General features: G+C 40.1%; 1 protein-coding gene across 9 annotated transcripts in view; it reads left to right on the plus strand.

Moving 5' to 3' along the window:
- The window catches only part of Fars2 (phenylalanyl-tRNA synthetase 2, mitochondrial), a 406,536-nt gene that overhangs the window by 98,393 nt on the left and 286,955 nt on the right, over positions 1–21,188 (plus strand). For all 9 annotated transcript variants that reach the window (XM_051170083.1, XM_051170062.1, XM_051170076.1 and 6 more), the window contains one exon: positions 17,230–17,389. In XM_051170083.1, coding sequence (XP_051026040.1) covers positions 17,230–17,389 — 160 coding nt within the window. The remainder of the gene's footprint in view (positions 1–17,229; positions 17,390–21,188) is intronic.

Genomic DNA, 21,188 nt, shown 5'->3' on the forward strand with positions numbered 1-21,188 from the left:
AGACAACTCCATTGAATCATGTCTGGTGAACCTGCCTCTCTGAGAATTTTTGTTGACTCTGGCATCTCAGGAACATATCTTTGGCTTACTTAGCCAGGTATCTGACTATTCAAATTCAGTTTTGTATTATTCTGGAAGCTGGAAGAATTGGGAAGAGGTTGACTATTCTCTGAAGACGCTTAGACTGAACCCAGAAGAGTGTGTCCACTGGAGGGTGGATGGATACCTCATCTGGAACAGCACCCTGACAAGCAATGTTTGGTTCAGCTGTCTGGCAGTCTTTGTTTCTCAGCTACAGTATCTTAAAACGTAGCCTATTTCAGATTTCTTCCCCTTTCTCCACTGGCACAAAGTCTCATTACAGGAGAGGAAATAAGATAGCAGCAGGGAGAGAATGAGGTCTCGTTTTTTGCAATATGCAGTTTCAGTGCATTCCCTCCCCTGTGCTGATCTCTGTAATTTGATTAATTGGCATGTGGTGTGTTACAGAAAATCCAAGGAATGACAAAGCTGGTTCGATATCAATTAACTAAGGCAAGAATGGACTTCCCACAGAGACCCTAAGACAGCGCAGTGTTTAACTGGCCCTTTCAAACACAAGTCCTCCCCAATGAGAAGCAGACAATCCCAGTTGTTTAAGGAAATTAAGAACCATGGAAATTAGCAGCTCAAATCCACTTAGATGAGTCTGCTCTCCTTTTAATATAAGATATTCCAATCTTTCCTCCAAAGTGATTTGAAGACTTAATATTTGCTGAGATGCTTTAGTTGGATTTAAATAATATAATTGAATTTGCTTGCTACATCCATGGGATGTGAAGGTCTTAGAGCTCCTGTGGTGAGAGGTATGCGCATGTTTGTGCATGTGAGTCAGGTTTGAGGGGAGTCTTTCTTATTTCTTTCTGAGTAGGTGAAACAGGATTAGTAGGCGAGGTAGTACTTACTGTAACAGGCTATATCTGTTACTCTCTATGTGACTGTCGTTGTCATGGGGCTCAGAGCTCATTTATTTAGCTATAGGCTTTGATTGAGCTGAGTTAGATATACTTTGCTTTTGTTTGTACATGGCACATGTTCCTGGTATCTTACCCCTAAGCAGGGTTGGTATAGAAGAAGATCTTGGTTAAGCATTTTTCCATGTTCATAGCCTTGTGAAAGATAAACAGCTACAGGCTCTATTCCTTGCAGTTAGCATGGTGAGAAAGATGGTCAGCACATAGAAATGAGAAATCACTTCCGATATAGGAAAAAAGAAAGAATTTTTGAAGAATCTTGAACAAAAAGTTATGGTTGCAGATATCTCAGGTATCAAGAGTAGCGTATTTGACAGCATCAGCATATGACGATTGTGACACCTCCCTAGAGCATACAGTATGGAGTGCTTGGCACATGGAGAGGTGACGAAGGTAAAGAGGGAGGCATGAGCAGCTTCATGAAAGACTTCCTATATAACTTCTTGGGCATCTGAACTTCAGGCTACAGAACAAAAAGTGGAGATCTTCAGTAAATTTGAAGAATAAGAGTGAGGCAATCAATTTGATGTTTTTTGAGTAGTAAGCAGAGTACAACACCATTATGTAGATTTGATTAGAGGTGGAGAGATATATTAGAAAATGAATACAGCCCAAGAGACTAGTTAAGTGCAGGCCTGGCCAAGGAGATGGCAAGATGATAGATAGATACAAAGGCACTTCTAGGAGGTAGAATTGACTGGATTTCCTCATTTTATGTGGGGCGGGGAGGGAACGTAAGAGCCTTGACATTGTTTTCTTGGTACATTTGCAGAGTTAAGGATTATAAGAGAAGTTTGTTTTGTGATAGAAACAGGAAAGAGAATTGAGCCTGGGCCACCTTTAGGTGGAGAATTTTCTCATGGAGTTTCAGCACAGGTTTTGGGTGATGTGCTTTTTGGATAAGGTTCTTAAGAACTTAAAGGCATTGGCTTATGAAAGCTAGAGTTAAGAGGTAAATAAATATGTTCATCTAGGGCATGGTACTCAAACGGAGGAATATGGAAAGCTGAGAATGAGGCTTATGGATTACAAATGCACAGTGACAGTTGAAAGAAAGGGGAACTGTGTGGAAGATGGCAAAAGGAGTGAGCTCCTTCCCTGAGAACACATGATTGGGATAGCATGATCTAGCCTAACAGCCAGTTTTCATTTGTTTGGCTCACTTGTTTGGAACAAAGAATTAAATGTCTTCATTGAGCCAGAAGAGCCAGAAGAAGGATGGCAGGCACAGGGGTGAGGACATGAGCTCTAAGAAAGACCTTAAAGGTACAGTGGTGTGATGAAGTGTATCTAGGAGGCAGGGGCAGGGCATGTTCTAAAGCCTGTTCCGAGGAGAGTGTGTGTCAAAGGACCATTGCCTTCTTTAATGCCAAGTATGAGTGAAGGATTGAAGCCTGGCTGCATCACAGACAGGAATGGTTATGGAAGGGGATGGAGGACTAGACTCTGCAAGTCTATTGGATGTCTTCTGTTCTCAGGAAAGAGGGCAAAGAACATATTTTTTTTTTTCCAAGTGAAGAGAGTAGAGTGAGAATGGTTATTCTAAGAAGTGGAATGTGTTTTTAGTGTGGTGTTTGATGTTAGTTGGATAGAACAGTTAAAACTCTGAAATGTGCTTTTTAACTCAGTGTGTACTTGTTGACATAGTTCTAAATGAACCAAGTAATTAGTAAGGATGGCATGAAGCGACTCCAGTGTTGAAGACATTGTGGCGATTGTCCCTGCTTTGGAGGTCTTGCTGGTACCTAGAGAGCTTTGCTAGTGATGAAGCTATTTGAAAATCATGGTCATCCATCTTAATTCACAGTAAGAGTTTGATATGACTGTTGGGGCTCTGTTCCTTCTGAATCATGCTGATTTCAGTTAAAGGAGTATGTTGCCTCCATATTCATTATTTTAATAGCACTTTTATTACAGAATAGATTTAGGTTTGCAGAAATGCTGCCAATAGTAGAGAGAGCTCTTGAAATCTCCAGTACCAGCTTTTCCACTTATAAAAACATCATATTAGCATGATACACTTATCACAATTAATTAAGGTAGTAGCCAGCTTTTTGTTACCATAACAAATTCCTAAGATATACCAATGTTTGAAGAAAGACTTATTAAACCTTAGTCACTTGGCCCTGATGACTTTGGCCTATGAGGACATAGTAGGTCATGGTGGGAGGTTGCAATGCAGGCAGATGCTCACTTTGTAGTAGATGGGAAGCATAGAAAAACAGAGGTTGGGGTCTCATAATCTTTAAGAACATTCCTGGACAACAGGGATTCCTTTGTTACTTCTTAGAAGTGAGCACAGGCTGACCTTCACAGACAAGCCTCTGGGAATATTTAAGATCTAAACCATAACAGTCAATCTTAAAATTTTAAAAAAATATTTATTATTATGCATACAGTGATGAAAAGGGCATCAGATCACATTATAGATGGTTGTGAGCTACCATGTGGTTCCTGGGAATTGAACTCATGACCTATGGAAGAACAATCAGTGCTCTTAACCACTGAGCCATCTCTCCAGCCCCCTTAAAGTTTTTTTCTTTTTTTCTTTTTTCTTTTTTTAATCCTTCTCTTTTTATCTTGTAAGACATTGTCTTGTGGTTGTCCCCAAGCAAGTATTGGGCTATTTGGCTCAGTTGGTTCTTCTCCTTGAGCATTCCTTGGTTGCTGACAGGAATGTGCTACTGTGCCCTTCCTGAACCATTTTCTGTGCATTACTACCTGCACTTGCTTTTGTTTCTTACTTCCAAGCCTACTTGGTCTAGCCTCTTAGATTACTGTTGGCCCTCTCAGAAGCTGGTGACTTCCAAATGCAGAGCTAAGCCAGTGTTTGTGTTGTCTGTCTTCCCATTTCCTTGGAAATCTTTTGAAACACTGTCTCTTTCAGAAATTATACCATTGAGGGTAAAACGTAAAGGAAAAGAGTCAATTGGCATTTTACTAAGATGACCCTGGTGTCATTTATGTCTAGCTTTAATTTAAGATGTATTAGGAATACAATTTTCTAGACATTAATCTTTTGAAAATAGAAATAAATAATGGAGAATACGTTTTGATGACAAATTTTGTAGCCTGGCCAGTAATGGAGCAGCTCCCTGTCCTCTGCCTCTAGATGGCACTGGTCTCATGCTGGCCTACAATGCTTAAACTACAGAATTTGGAATAAAATTTTCTTTTATCAGGCTGGCATTATGTGATGTCCTGTTGTTGTGCACTCTGTACTCATTTTTTGTCTTAGCAGAACACAGAGTTAGGGAGCTCTGTTAGTGACAGTGAAGCGTTCAGTTGGTACACAGTCCTGGATGAGTGTTGGGGAGCTTATAGCTGGTATTTGCAGCAGGCTCATTCTGGGCAATCAATCCTGGATCTGTCTGTTCTCTCCAAGTCCCCTAATCACTTGTTAGTGAGTAGTTGTTCCCAATAGTTCCCCTGTGTAGAACTCAGTTCTCTGACAATTGCTTCCCTGACCTAGAGAATTGCCAGTGAGGCACAGAGAGTAGGAAGGACTCCGCTTATCAAATGCAAATACTTAGTCATTGTCTTGTTTTTAATGAACCTCTTAGGTTTTCATTTTAAACACCTCAGTTATTGTTGTCTGCCAAAAGAAAAATCTCCTGGTTTTCTTCAGTTGCCTAAGACATCTCATATTACTGAGAAGGTAACCATTTGTTTTGCCTAATTTGACTGTAAATCTTTCGGCACACAAATCTTTCAGTCTTTTCTGTTAGGTCCTTTCTAATAGAGCTATGTGACTATATTAGACTCTTAAACAAAATGGCATGAAGAAATGATGATATAGACAAAACGTTCTGCTGTCCAGAATTTCACTCGAAGACAATTTTGAAGTCGTTTTTTTCCTCTTCCTTCTCCATTCACTGCCCCCCCCCCCCCGCCTCCATTACACCAGTGACTCGCTGTTCTGCCCTCCTGTCTTCCATGCATTGACCTTGTGTAGTACCTGTGTTGCTTAGCTGAGGAAGCAGCCTTAGTTCCCACTCACGTTACTCATGGTGTTCTGTTCACTCCTTATCCCCTTCCCCTCACGTTTGATATCATGCAGAGCAAGAATGCCGCATGCTATACCCACTGTCTTGTAGCCTCCTTGCTTTATTTCCTCAGACAGGGACTTTCTTAGAAACGTCATGTAGTCAAATTGCTTATATAATAGTAGCTGCTAATTTTTCCAAAGGTTTGTAATTTTCAAATGTGCTTAAAATGATTTTCATCACATCTATTTTAATGTTACAATGCAGTCTCGAGTTTAGAAACGCCACACTTGATTCATATTTTTGTTTCTTAAACATAGTCTTCTGCTTCTATCACAGTTTCTTAGTTCACCGCTTACCTAGCTATTATATGGTCTTCCTACCCCCCAAAATATTGTTTGAGACTCTCCCTGTGTAGCCCAGGCTAGCTCAAGCTTATAATCCACCAGCTTCAGTCTCCTGAGTGCTAGAGTAGCAGCGTGCGTGATGTTGTTTATACTATTCATGAGGAGCTCCCCAATGCCTACTTTCCCTGAGAGCCTGAGAAGACCATCTTCTTCCTCCACCGTCTCCTGGCCCAGGACTCTTGTAGAAAAAGTCAGTGGCTTTTTGCCAGCATCTTCAGGTTAAGTGCAGAGTTTATTAGATGTGTGTCTGTTGATACCCTCACAGCATGCCCAAGAAGGACCCTGGCTTCTCAGTCTGTGTCCATCCAGACAAGTTTTATAGGAGATGATTAAGTATTTTCATGGATACATCATCTTTCAGAGTTTTATATACTGTACAGAATGTCCCAGACCTGTCTCTTCCTTCTGGGGAAATCTTGTGAACAGTTCTCATGTTTGAGAAGTGTTTCTAATCCCTTATGGTCTCTCTCTCTCTCTCTCTCTCTCTCTCTCTCTCTGTATGTTTGTTTGTGTGTGTGTGTGTGTATGTGTGTGATCCATTCAGCTCTAAAATGTTTCTTGCCTCAGCTTCTTTTCCTTTCAGTGACTTTATTTTCTCAGTAGGATGAAAGGGCTGAGATCAGTGGAGTCAAACACAAGGGTCTTAAAAGGTTTTCCAGGATGCTCTAGGACGCTCCAGGATATCCAGGATTCTCTAGGATACTGGTCTCTCCTATTGTACATTGATTTAGAGATTTACATGGTTTCTAACACTTGGCATTTTACTGTGAGTAGTGGCTAGTGTGGAGTTCCACTGTATTCCCTTTGTGTGGGAAACACTCCTTGAATGCTCCCCAAATGGTTCATGTTAGTGCAAGTTCACAGATGCTTAGTCTACACAAAAGGGAAACTTAACTGGAAATTGTTAAATTATGTCTGTGTTTGCACATGCTTGCAGAGACTAGAAGTCAGCCTTTGTGCTGTTCTTCAGGAACTGTTCACCCTATCTTAAGACAAGCTTCATTGCTGGACTGGGGTGCATCAGCTAGACAGGGCTGGCCAGCCCAAGAGTCCCAGGCATCTGGTTGTGGCTGCCTTCCTAGCACTGGAATTTTAAGTGTACATCATCAGATATGGTTATTTTCTTTTTATGTGACTTCTAGGCTTCATATTTATGATGCCCTCATTTTACTCATTAGGGTATATTGTCCAGGCCCAAATAATAATAATAATAACAACAACAATAATAATAATAACAACAACAACCATAATAATAATGATAATGATAGCAGCAACAACAATAATAACAATAACAACAATAATAACAACAATAATAATAATATAATGATTCTTGTACAATAAACCTGTCTTATTGGGAATAAATTATTATCATTTGTGCATAGTTTCTCAAGTAATATAACTGTATGAGACATGGAAGCTCAGTCATTTTCTTACTTTACATCAAATTCTTCATCCTGTCTATTTGGTCCTTTCTGAATTGAAGCCAGGGGAGTGCTCTGGGTCCCAGACTGGATCACAATTGTAGAGTTGGGTTTTGATCCAGCCTCCATCTCATATTGTGCAATGGTGCTTCTTGCTAAACCTCTCAGACCCCTGGGTTCTGGAGAAACTGGGATATAACAAGTGATATGAGCATTTCATGAAAACATGTAGTAAGTAAGGTAGAAAATACCTGTTGCCATCAGCTGATGGTTCTGTGAGCTGCAGAAGAGTGTTATAAGCTCTGTCACAGAAATGCAGAGAAACAGGCAGCATGGCTAGAATTTAGCACTCACACACAAGGCTTGAGTTGCTGAAGAAGCAAATAGTTTCCGGATATTTAAATGAGCAAATAGAAAGGGAATTCCTACCTTGGGAAGCACAGCCCAGACCCACATAGCCATCTGTAGTTTCGTTCTCATGATCCTTTTCCCTTTGGCTGTTTAGAAATTTGCATGTTTATATATTATATTTTTTATAAAATTTGCCAATATATACATATACATATACATACATACACACACACACACACACACACACACACACACATATATATATAGTTTGTTTGTTTGTTTGTTTGTTTGTTTGTTTGTTTTTTGAGACAGGGTCTCTCTGTGTAGCCTTGGCTTTCCTGGACTTGCTTTGTAGACCAGGCTGGCCTTGAACTCACAGTGATCCACCTGCCTCTGCCTCCTTAGTGCTGGCATTAAAGGCATGCACCACCATGCACAGCTTGAAATATATTCTTAACATCTAGGATGCCTTGAAAATTATTTTTATTTTCTAAATTTTAAATTTTATTAGTTTTGTTATCTATACCTCTATCCCTTGGTACTCAAACTCTTTGTTGGCTTGGCTTCTTCCTTTCCTTGCCCCGATACTGGCCAGTGGAACCCTACTCCTACCATATTGGGCACCATATGTAAAAGTAACATTCTCCTGGCTCAGCTGTTGTCTGTGAGCCTTACTGCCTCTTCCTGCTAAACTAGGCCTAGTCCTAGAAGCTTCTAGCTTCTGTATAATTTAACATAGGCCTAGAATGTTTTCAGCTTTAAAAGCTCGCCCTTCCTTGTTCTTTCTGAGCTCTGGGCTGGCTGGCTCAATAGATAATGGTTGCAGAGAGAGAACTCAGAGCAGAAAATGAGAAGCCAGAAGATTATAGCAGATTGCTGAGTTAGTTTGGGGTCAAGCAGAACAATTCAGTGAGAAGCTGAGAGAAGCCATATTGAATTAGTTTGGGGAGGAGTTTGAGCCAGAACTTGGCTCTTTTTCCTTCTTTAATGTGGCCATAGACTCCCCTTAGAATCTCTTCTTGCCCCTGTGAATGTTTTATTAGAAATACTGGCTGTCTCTGATTTGATGCTCTTATTGCTCTTCTGTGCCGCATTCTACAGATGGTTTCACATGCTACTCCTTCACCTCATTTCTGTGGTTTCCAATCTTTTATGTTTTCTGTATGTTCCAGATACATTTTGGTCATATTCATGTACTCACTCTGGGGGTTAGAGAGCTCTGGAACTCACTATGTAGCTCTTACTAGTTTTGAAAATAGTCTTACAATGCTTAACTTCTTTTATTTGGCTTTGTCTTAAGCTACAATATAGTGCTAGAGTGGAAAATCTCCTGGTCAAGAGACTAGAATCCCAGTCCTGAGTGTAGTCCCAACCTTCCGATTGGGCTGGTTCAGACACTTTGGCCAAGGGCTTACTCCTAGGAAGGTGGGCTCATCTTAAGCCATGCTAAAGAGATAGGCAGAATAATTCATTCTTTAATGAGACACTGTACTAGTCCATCCCAAAGCCCTCACCCCTAGTGGAGAAGCATAAGGATTACAGCCATGTGGGGTCATAGGTCTGCCTGTTTTCTGAACTATTCAGTAAAGCAATGACCATTTCTTTAGTTCTTATTCTTTTCACAATGTTTTTGCTTCCACACCCCATATATTTTGGCTTCCTTACCCTTTCTCTAAAGCTTCACAGGCCCACTCAGTGTCTGATCTCCATGTCAGCTTAAATGGCTTAGCCTTTGCCTTCTTTCTTCCATTCTCCTCTGGGCAGCAGCTGAGGTTTTACAGCTCACCTGCCCTGTGGTTCTTTTTTTTCACTGTAATAAAATTGTCCTAGTGCCTCCATTTGAGCCAACTTTTAAAAGTCTTTTATTGATACTAAAAACCCCCAAAGAGGACCCTATTTCCCCTGTATAAGTAGAAGTTATTTATATTTCTTAATACACACTGAAATTAGGACATAAGTATTAACCAAGAGTGTTCAGCTGTATACTTTACTGAGTTCCCTTGAGTAATGTCAGTAGGCTCGCTTTAACTATTGCGGCTCCTTCCTTGCCTCCTGAGATGTTTGTGGATATGCACAAACACTTGAGTGCTTCTGATTTGTTGGCAGTGGTTTGTCATGGTCTATAGTTGAGTTCTGTGGGCCACAGCTTGCCTCCCAGCATTATCTGCTGACTGTGGGACTTGGAGAAGACACATTTTTGAGTTGGAGGTTCCATCTGTGTGAAGAGGTGGCGTGGGGGCAGTCAGCAGTGGCAGGGCTGTGTGTGGTGAAGAGGAGGATCATGTGCTTTAACAGTTACAGCACACTTTATTACTAATGTGAAGTGTGCAGTAATATCAGGCAAGTCCTTTGAGTTTGGAGAAAGGCACAGCAGGTGAGCATTCACACTAGTGCTAGTTTTCTTAAGTAGTGACTGACTGTCAGCTGTGCCAGGGTCCTTTGTCATGTCTTCTATGCTGATCCTTTAGAAAAGCCACCTTGTAGCATTGTGCAAAGCTTTTGGCTAAGTGTTAATTAGAAATTGTATTGCTTGAGGTGTCCATCCTTAGCTGAGTTCAGGAAAACCAAAAAAGGAAGCCAAAACAAAAAAACAAAAAACCAAAATCAAAACAACAAACAACAACAACAACAACAAAAACAAACCCAAAAAACCACATTGGATTAAATGTGAAAGCTTTGACTTATATGATCAGATATTTCTCCTCAGGTCTAATGCAAATTTGAGAGAATTTTCCATATTTCATGTTTTTTTTTTTGTTTTTTTTACTTAACAATATAATGAGATTTGTGCCAAATAGGGATCATAATCTTCAGAGTATAGAGAAACATAAGGTGATTAGCACATTGAAAAAATACATTTGGGCCGTCTGCTCTGTTGACAGCGTACAGAGTGGGAGAAGATCATTGCCAGACAAGGCGTTAATATCTAGAATATAAAGAATTGCAAAAGCTAAACATCAAAAGAACAGAACTGTCAGTCAATAAATTGGTGAATGAAATGAACAGACTGTTCTCCAGAAAAGAAACACAAACGGACAATAAATACATTTAAAAGATGTTCGATATCCTTGCCAGTCAACAAATCCAAATTACAATGTCTCTGAGATTTCATCTCACCTCAGTCAGCATGGCCTCCACCAGGAAATAAAAAAGTAAAAGATGATAGCTTGCGTGGGGGAAAGATTGCCCTATGAGTTCTGGTGGGCATATGAACTGTTGTAGCTACTGTAGGGGTCAGTGTGGAGGGTTATCAAGAACTAAAAGTAAAGCCGGTGTATGACCCAGCTCTACCACCTGTGGTCACTACCTGAAGTGCTGTGTACATCCTACCGCACAGACACTTATCCACCCGTACTTATTGCTGCTCTCCTCATAGTGGCAAGACAATGGCCCTAGCCTAGTTGGATGCCCATCAACACATGGGTGGATTGTGTAAATAGGGTACATATGCACAGTGGGATTTCCTTCAACTATAAAGAAAAATGAAATTGTATTTGTGGGGAAATGGATGAATCTGCAAGATATTACATTTAGCAAGATAACCCAGCCTCACACAAACACGTTATGTTCTCTCTCGTATGTGGAGCCTGACTTGAAATATTTACATGCATGTGTGTGTGTGTGTGTGTGTGTGTGTGTGTGTGTGTGTGTGTGTGTGTATAGATCCTATAACCAGAAAGGGGCAGTGAGTGATAAGGGGAAAGGAGGTGTTGAGGAAAGGGGCAGGTAATAAACACAGGTGACAAGGGAAGCGTGAACATGAGGCTATTGGATGTTGGTGAGTGTAAGAAGGAGAAGTGGGTGTGAGAGAAAGAAGGATTCACAAAAGTAAATTATATTTGAAATCTCATAAAAATCTAAAACATTCTATACCAGTTATCTGTATTTTGACCACGAGCACCTATTCTTTCTCCTTTTTACCACTAACGAAGCATTCCCCTTCATGTGAGTTCTCATCTCTTTACTTCCCACTAGTTGGCTGTTCCAGATGTGGTTCCAGCCCTAGAAGCAGCAACTCTGTGTTTCTGTACTGAACAGCAAACATTGTGTGCTGTAACAATAAGGCCTGATCCTTGTACTGTTTGCAGTACACGGTCCTGAGGGCTACATAGTCCTCCGTGCCCTCACTCCTCTTTTAGATTCACTTACTTTATATGTGGGACAGTTTGCCTGCACATGTGTGTGTATACCATGCTTGTGTACTGTGCCCATGGAGGTCAGCACAAGGTGTTGGATTCCCTGGTATTGGAGTCACGATGGTATGGGAGCCATAGTGTGGGTGTTTGAGACCAAACCTGGATCCCTCCCTCTCCCCCCAAAAGAGTGCTTTCTACTCCCTGAACGATCTCTGTATCTCCCACCATGTGTCTTTTTTGTCCTTTAAATGACATTTGTTGTATTATCTCTAACTTCACATATAATCTTATTTATTGGGAAATATGCAAATACATAAAAACAGCAAGAAAAAGGGAAAATTATGAGTGCTCCCACCACATAGAGATGATAAATATTCTATTGTTATGGGTTTCTTTTGAATTTTGAATTGTAAATGGTTATGCTATGGCTCAACATAATCCTAGTAATTAAATAACATTATTTCATATAAACTTTTCTATAAAGAAAGACTAGTGTTGCTTGTTAATGTAATGTAGTTACTAAATTATTTGCTTTGAATGGAAAATAGTGTTCTTGAGCCTAAATCTCTACATAGTGTCCCTCCTCCAAAGCTTAAAAATCCATTGGGAAGGTTTGTTTATTTGTCTGTCTTTCATCTATTTACCTAATGGTGAACATGCTGGAAATATTTAAAATGGTCTTTCTTTTAGTTCTATTTTATATGTGTGGTGTTTTGCCCACATGTATTCTGTGTACAACATGCCTGCCTTGTGTTCATGGAGGCCAGGGGAGGCTGTCAGATCCCCTGGGACTGGACTTATAGCTGGTTGTGAGCCACTGTGTGGGTGCTGCACTCAAACCATGTTTCTCTGCAAGAGCAGCCAGTGTGTTTAAGTGCTGAGCCATCTCTCCAGCAGTTCCATCATCAGGTATTATGATGATATATTGTCAGTTCAAATAATATTGTTTAAGAGATTTAGTTTTTGAATACAGTCACAAGTCATTTTGATAGAAGGTTGGAATTCTGAGTGATCAAATTGGGAAACATTTCACTCAGAACCAGCCTGGGCATGGTGGCCAATGCTCAGAACTGGAGTGTGGAAAGTATTAGAGCTGGCCCTATTTGAAGCCAGCCTAGGCTTAGAGGGAGACCTTGTCTTAAATTAAAAAAAAAAAAGTAAGATTAGGCATGCACCCTGTGCTCAATATGCATCTCTACAAAACGAATTTGTAAACAACCCAGGGCTTAAAATATTAAAAACATTCACTTCCTGGGAGTCTTGAGGTTGAAAACGCCCTCAACTGAGGTCATCAGGCTTTCTCCTGATCAGTATCTGTCCACACACCTAAAATCACCTAACACAGATTCACACTGTTGGACAGTGCTGTTGGAGGAATGGCAAAACAGTACCGTTGTTTCAGCTACTGTAATCCTAAGGCATAGAGAGTATAAAGTGTTTATAAAATCAAATCTAAAAATATAAATAATAAGACAATCATACTTGGGCTACCAAGGCAAAAGAAGACAGAAAATTTAAGTGCATATGGGTCCTCGCTTCTAGTAATGATGTTTTGGAAAAGATAAAACTATAGACTGAAGTATAAAGTTCAGTGGATACCAGGGGTTACTTAGGAGAGACACACAAACTGGCAGAGCACAGGTAACATTTAAGTCATTGAAACTATTTTGTATGGTGTTAAATAGTGGCTACATTTCATTGTACATCTGAAAACCCCGTAGAACACACAGCTCCAGTAGTGATCGCTAGTGTAAACTCTGCTGCGGTGCGCAAAGTTAATCCACACTAAGAACTGTGGTAGACTGTCAATACGTCAGGGTACAGCCAAAATAAGGTGTAGCCTTTGGTGGAGATGGTGTTGGTAGAGGAAGTGTATGTGAGTGTATGTTAGCCAGGAAGTGTGTGTGTGTGTGTGTGTGTGTGTGTGTGTGTGTGTGTGTTGGAGGCATGTGACATATTGATACTTCTGCCTTCTCTCTTGCTCCCAACTTAAAACTGCTCTTCAAAATTAATCTTTATTAATAAACAAAACAATATGGGAAACAATGCAGCTCTAAGTTGTTAAATAGAACATGTAGACATATTTGCTTGAATTATAACCTTTCTGCCCACTTGAGGTACAATTCAACCCAGAATGACACTCTATATAGTGCTCATATCCCTTTACCTTCCTTAAACTATGACAGTCCTCAGTCTTTTTTCATTTCAAGCAGCGGTCCTCAACCTTCCTAATACTGTGACCCTTCAATATAGTTCCTCATGTTCGGGTGACCTCCAAAGATAAAATTATTTTTGTTATTACTTCATAACTGTAATTTTGCTGCTGTTATGAGATGTAATGGAAGTCTTTGGTATGCAGGTTACCTGATATGTGACCTCTGTGAAAGGGTCATTCAACCTCCAATGGGTTGACAGCCACTAGCTTAGAGTGACCCTGACTCTCTTCACAGTTCTTTCCTAATCTTTCATGTGATGTTGCTGACTTAGACATTATCACATATTGTCTCATGATCAGACTTGGGTTATGTATTTTTGACAAAAGAAAGAAAGGAAAATATTTTCTGTCTTTGTCAGTACATTGCTTTGGAGGACAGGGTATTGATACTTACAGCTCTTGGTTACCCTAGAGCTAATTATTTGGGAAAGATAGTACATATTTATTTAATTAACATTACTAATTAACTGACATAATTAAGAAGTTTCCTATGAAATCCACTTTATAACTGTAAAACCCTGTTTTTCACATTTCCCCACCAACTTCAGAATCCATTGGTCATCATCTGAGTTACTGTGGCTTTGGCAAACTTTCTTTTTCTAAATGCATTCACTAGAATTTTATTGCCTGTAAGTGTTTATTTATTCAGTATTTAATATCTTCATGGCTTCCTGGATATTTGTTTCCATATCTGTGGTGTCATCAATGCTCAACTTATTTATATAGTGTTGGATCCAGATTTAGCCATGTGACCCCTGTGGTGGTCTCTTGTATACTTGTCCAGAATCAGTTATTTTTCTAGGGAATTCTCCTTTTATAAGAATGGTATTAAGAAATGCAGACCTGGGTGTACTTATTGTTATGGGCAATAGCATTTTGTCCTGATCTTCTCAGACGCAGCTAGGAAATCTATGGACATCTGTTTTTCTATTGACATGTATCTGTACATGTGTTGAGTTCTGTCAATACCTCCAGTCTCAGGCCAGCACCACACAGCTCCTCCTGGGTATCTCCATTGCCACTGCCATTTAGGGTCTTGTTCTTCTTGCCCATAATGCGTTTAACACAATAAGCCATAGAAGGAACTAAAAGTGGTTTCAGAATTGTTACCATATATTCTTCTCGAAAAAATGACTGACTTGTGTACCATATTTTTTCTGTAATTACGTTTCTAGGCTTACAAAGTGACTTAATATAGTATTTTTTAAAGTCACTGCAGTCAGTGCTTTACTCCCATTGGTGTGACTGTGCCATTTAAATCAAACCACATTTGGGGTGCTCCACACCTCTGTGTTAGTTTTCTTTTACATGTTTTGAGTGGATTAAATATCATTAACTTGATTCTGGAATCCAGAACTATACAAAAGTTTTACTTAGAGAATCATCACGGTCTGTGCCCTGCCCACCTTCACACTCCATTCCCACTCACCTGCGTGTCCTTTGTTTCTGCTCACTTCCCTGGGGCCAGCCCATTCTCTAGTGTCTGTTTTACCCTTCACTTACTCACTTTTAGGTACATGAGGGCCATCTGTCTTCATGTCCCTTCTGCATCCTGCAGGAAACATAGCATTTGCTCCTTTGTACTTGGCGCTCCCCCGCTCTCTCCCCTCTCCTCTCTCTCCTCTGTCCCCCGCACCCCCCCCCCCCTTTCTTTCTGTCTTGCATGTTGAAAACCTTTTCCTACAAGTTCAGGAAGGTCTTCTGCATTGTCTTTTACACTTGAAATGTGTTCACCTATGTAGACTGCCTACAGTTTATAAAACGTTTTTGTTGATTATTTTGAATTGCTAAAAATGCCAGAAGGACATCGCACAAGTACAGTGGCTAGTTTAGTTACCAGCTTCACTCAGTCTAGAATGACCTGGGAAGAGAGTCTCAAGGAGGGAGCTTTCTGGGCTGAGCTGGCCTGTGAACATGGCTGTGGGGCATCTTCTTGTTTGCAATAGTGTGGGAGAACTCAGCCTTTCCCTCTGCCCTAGTCCTGAACTCTGTTTACTATACAGAAAGTGGGTAATTTTCAGCACTCATCCAACTCACACTTAAGGCCCAGGGTTGTGGGATCTTCTGAAAAGACTTCATTAGCATTTAGAGGAGACCTCAGCTTAGGAGTGTTTTGGTTTTTGGTCACAGTTGGAGCTCCTCTTTTGCCCAGGAGGTGTAGTACCTGACTGGAGATTTCCACAAGTCTGGTCCTTGTTTGGGGAATGAGTCTATCTGTAGTGTTCAGCAGATGTTCTGGCTTGGTCAACTACTTGGCTTGCACTTTTGTCTTGCTGGCATGTTCAGTTGAAACTCACAGGCTCAGCCTTGCCTTTAGTGTGCTGGGAAGGCAGACATTCTCAGCGACTGTTTGTCTCATGTTTTACTGGTTTCATGTTACTTTGTAGAGTGTTTTTTTTAGTAATTCTTAACTACTTTATTGCTTTCTTTGTGCCTTTGGCATTTTTTTTTTCCTCAGCTCAAGGATTGTTCTAACCAGTGTAACAGTACTAGAACTGACAACCCTTTTGTAAAACATTGTCTCCCACAGGACTCAGGTGTAAACAATAATTGATTATTTCTATTTCTTGACCCATTCTCCTCATAGGTAAAATTGATCTGCTATGACACGTTGGATATGCTTGTGTGTGTGTGTGTGTGTGTGTGTGTGTGTGAAGTATACCTGTGTGTATGCACACAGAGGCCAGAGGTGGTTATCAAGTGACTTCCTGTCTTACTCTCCAATGTGTGTTGAGCTTGGAGCTCACTGCCTTGGTTAGCTTGGTTGCCCAGTGATCTCTAGGGAGCTTCCTACTTTTGCCTCCCCAGCGCTGGATTCCTGGGTGCATATCACTGTGCCTGGCTTCTCCTGTAGCTCCTAGGGATTGAGCTTAGGTCCTCATGGTTATGTGGCAAGCATTTACTGACAAAGCCATCTCATTAGCCTTGATATTCTATTTTATTGTGAAAGTAGCATATGATTCCTGACATCTGTGGCTAATTATGATACTGAGGAAATTTTGTTTAGTTGTTGTAGTCTGCCATGTACTCTGTATTTTCACTGTACTTACCATAAAAATGTATGAATTTAGCATGATCTCCTCTCATGTATCATGAGCTGAGACTTAGCTATTATGTAATTTGCCCATGATTTCACTTATAATACGTGGCAGAGATATGTGCAAAGCTCTGAAATGGGTTTTAGAAATCGAGTATTAGAACTCTAGCAGGCTTCCTGTCTTCATAGACTTTATAGGATTTAATTCTTAAACTGTACGTTTTTACTTAGTCTTAGATCACATTGGGAAGATCCTGTGGGACACTTAGGGATACTATTTGAGAGTCTAAAGCTTGGCATTTCCATTAGAACTGAGGATAATGTCTCTTGTAAGGAAATGACTGTAAATTCAGGCAAATGTAAAACAGATCAGCAAAGATCCTGGAGGCATTTGTAATTCCCCAGGGAGCCTCAACACTGGGTAGCTCAGAGCTTGGCTTAAAGTTAGTACAAAGTGCTAGAAATTTCAATGTCCACATTAAGTATAAAATTTTATTATTTTTAAATTTAAATTTAATTTCTGATATTTTTTGTTAAGATATAATTCTTAGCCCAACATTGTAACTGTGATAATACATATTCTTCTCAAGAATTTCTATGCTGTTTGGTAGAGAATAGCCACCACCCTGTTTTATATATTTCATTATTTCTTTTGGTTTACAGTTATTTGCTGGTGTAAAGGACGGAGAGAGCCTGCAACTCTTTGAAGAAAGTTTTCGCTCTGCTCATAAGCAAGAGACACACACCATGGAGGCTGTGAAGCTTGTGGAGTTTGACCTTAAACAAGTACTGACCAGGCTTGTGACACATCTTTTTGGAGATGGTAGGTACTTAGCTATCTTTGTGTCTCGAAAGTTATTGACCATGGTGCAGCAGATCATTGAGGCTGATTGTATAAGTTTTTTTGTTGTTGATTTGGTTTTGTCTAAGTTATAGGTGGATGGAGGAAGCCTGTGGACATGTTGGTTCTTTCAACTTGAGGGTCAGGATGAATTAGCTAGAGAAGGAACAGTGGTGATGGATTATCTCGTTATCCGTGCAAAGTGTCTGGTTATCTTGATATCTTGGTTTTGTTTCTGTACTATGAGATCACATGCACAGGATTCTTTACAGTGTGGATCATTATACATTTATATACTGACTACTGTACTGTCAATAGCAGAAATATTAAAAGAATAATATTGTTCAGAGTTTGGCTCTCACTTTATATTCTTGTCTTCAAATCTTCCTCCAAGGAGCACAATACAGTTGCTGCCTCCTGCTGTGGGAGCCACAGTCACCATCTCCAGTGCATCCCGGAGCTCACTGATCTTGGTTCACCTCTATGCGTTCATTCCTCCAGACTCCCCTACCTAGCCATAGACACAAATGTGTGTTGGAAATGACTCTTTTAATTTAGTTAAGGCTCTGCTGCTCTGTTTCAACAAGGCTTATAGGAGTATCTTTACTTCCATGTCGCCAGATGCATAATTCATATAATAGCTAAGAAGCCATTAACTAGCCCTATACTTTATTTATAAAGCATTCATTATTATAAATTTGTACATCAGTGTCAGACTTAATACTTTTCTAGGCAGTAAGGAATAGTGATGGGAGTGGATGGGAAACTGCCTTCATCTGTGTTCATGATGTTTTATTTTGTAAAAGTCTCAAGTAAAGTATGACAAAATATTGTGATTTGATAAAATAGAATAATGGGTGCATAGATGGCTGCTATTTTCTGTTTGTCTCCAGATTTGAAGCATTTCATATTAAATGGTATAATGTGAAACTGATTTCAGTTTGAGGTTGTTGATGTTAAAATTCCATTACAGCTTGCCCCTCCTTACTTCTGCATTAAAAGAACTGTGGTAATTTTAAGAGTCCCATGCTCTACCGACTGAGCTAGCCAGGCAGCTAACTGCGGTAATTTTAGCAATTCTATAATCTACTTAACACTGAAATGTTGGGAGATAGATTATATTGTTCAAGTATTTAAGAGGCAGGGCAGGGAAGAAGGGATCCCAACGTTAAGAAGAAATGCTCTGCCTCTAGTAGCTTCATACAACATGTCAGGCTTTCATCTGCATTTTCCCCTGTGACAGATTATGTATTAATTTTTTATGGCCCTCCTCATAATGCTCTTTTTTTGGATATTTTTGTAAGTAAGCAATTGCAATAGCTGTTTGTGAGATTTCATGAACTTGATTTCTGCTAGTTTGTAGACTTTACAGTATGGAATAATCTAGACCTAATTCCTGTCTTCAAGGAGTCATGCATATTTATCCTCTACCAAGGCAGCTTTAACTGTCTGTGAGTTCTCAGGAGAGGTACCGCATCCAGAATAGAGCCTGTACTCAGGAGGGCAACTGTGAAGGGATCCAACAGAGGATGATGGAGACTTAGCAGGGCACGCACTGAGCACTGAAAACAGTGGCTGCAGCTATAACACAGGGCCAGAAAGCAAAGAGGAGGAAGGAATGTGACTGGCAGTAAATCCTGTACCCTCTGTGGAATGTTGAGTAGAATTAGATTTCAACAGAGGTATCTTTTCTACCTTTTAAACCCTGATCTTAGGATTCAGTAATCTATCTAACTTTTAGTTTGAAATAATATGTGTTTCACAAATAAAGTGAATTATAACATGCAAAATATCTTATAATTTGAAAATATTAAATTCAATGCAAATGTGGGGGGGAAACTAAGGAAGAGGTACAAGATTAAGGCACTGAATACAGAGTGGCTGTGAGGATGGAGGAATATAATCAGAGTGACAATCAGATTTGCTTTGTCTCTGTGGCAGCTAATGGGATGGGATGCCCCTTCTAGACTGTAGCCTGGACATCACATTGGTGCTCAGCATGGCTTTGCATCATGTGCAACACCTGGCATTTGTTTTTGAAAGACATCTTTGTTCCGGACTAATGGCTCAGCACATAAATGTGCCCAGGGTCCCTACTAATAACCTGAGCTTCATCCTCAGGTCCATTTGCCTGGAAGGACAGAGCTGACTCTAAAAAGTTGTCTTAGCATTTCTCCAGCACAGCGACAGGCGTCTGCTCTCAATAAATGAATGAATGAATGTCTTGTGCTCCATGGAGACCAAGCATGTTCATTTCTGGGAATCAGGTCTTGTACGCGCCCTTGTATTAGTATTTTTAGTGTTTGTGTTTGCATATCTTTCAAACTGTACACTGAGGTGAAATTTCATTATTAAAGACTGCTTCTACCGTATACTTGTTTTGTTTTGACTGTGATGCTTTCCTTAACACGGGGCACATACTGATGCCTAAGGTTAGGAGTTTTCAATTTTGAAATAGCAGTGAGGTTGTGTCTTATAATCAGGATGTACTTGTTGATTTTTAAAGTCTTGTGGACCTGGACTTTTTCAATTCAGATTTTACAACAGATCAGTGTTGCTGGATTTTTGTTTAGTTGAGTGTTTTTGAGACTAGATCTCATTGTGTATTTCTGATGGCCCCAAAACTCATTGTGTAGTTCAGGCTAGCCTCTGACTTAAAGATCTGCCTGCCTCTGCCTCCTGAGCCCTGATAGTAAAGACTTTAGTCACCGTGTCTGATCAGTATTGTTGTCTTTATACATCTTCAAATTCACTTTTGGTTGTAATATATGCTTTGCAGAGGTGTATAGTCTAATTAAACTATAACAACAACAATAACAGTTATAATAATAACAATAAACAATAATAATTGCCTTCTTGGAGAATAGATAGAGTTCATCTAAACTGAAGTCTGAAAAGAGCCTGGAAAATGCTGGTAACGTTCCTCAGTACCATACATCTGAGTGTCATTGAGACCAGAGGACAGCCAGAGTGATGGCAGCAGGCACCGAGAGGGTTGCTGCCGTCAACAGGACACTGAATCTTGGCCGTGGGAATTGTCCTTTTCACCCTGATCCCACCCTGAACTTAAGCACACATGAAGATCCTGCTGATAGCTATAGCCCAGGCATTCTGCCTTCTGAACCTAATATAGAGGCTAGCTGTTTTGAAAGGGTAAAAATAAACCATTTCAATAACCCACAGTCTAGTAATTCTTGAATTTGGGCAGCTGAGACAGCAGGATAATATCTACCAAGGGCCACATAGGTAAGAACCTTTCCGGTAAGAGTAAAAGGAGAGTGAACTCTGTGTGTGTATGTGTGTGTCTGTGTGTGTGTGTGTGTGTGTGTGTGTGTGTGTGTGTGTGTAAATGAGAGCTATTATTAGTCATTTAATATTATTTCTGAGATTGAGACAATGAAATCTATGATGTAAAAAAAGTCAGGTAATCTAGCAGAAGCAGGCCTTTCTCTCCATCCTACCCTCTGGCTTTTACCCCTCCCTCTTGTCCTGGGCTAGCTTGTTGCAAAGCCTCTATTTGCTACATCATATTCAATTACACTTTGGGTACCAAAGGACACATAAAAACCCAAACTTATTTCTTTCTACATTTAATTAATGGGCACAGTTTGTCAGCCTCAGACATACTTCTCAAGACTCTTTTTATATCTGTTTGCATGGCCTAGACTCCTCACTTACTATCATCGGATTCCTTTGTACTTGAAAAGAAATATTAAAAATTAGAACACATCCTGTCCTGGTGGCAGTTTGTTGTTATTACAGCAGCTTTAAGTTCAGCTTT

The sequence above is a fragment of the Acomys russatus genome, chromosome 3 (assembly GCF_903995435.1).
Source record: "Acomys russatus chromosome 3, mAcoRus1.1, whole genome shotgun sequence".
NCBI lineage: Eukaryota > Metazoa > Chordata > Mammalia > Rodentia > Muridae > Acomys > Acomys russatus.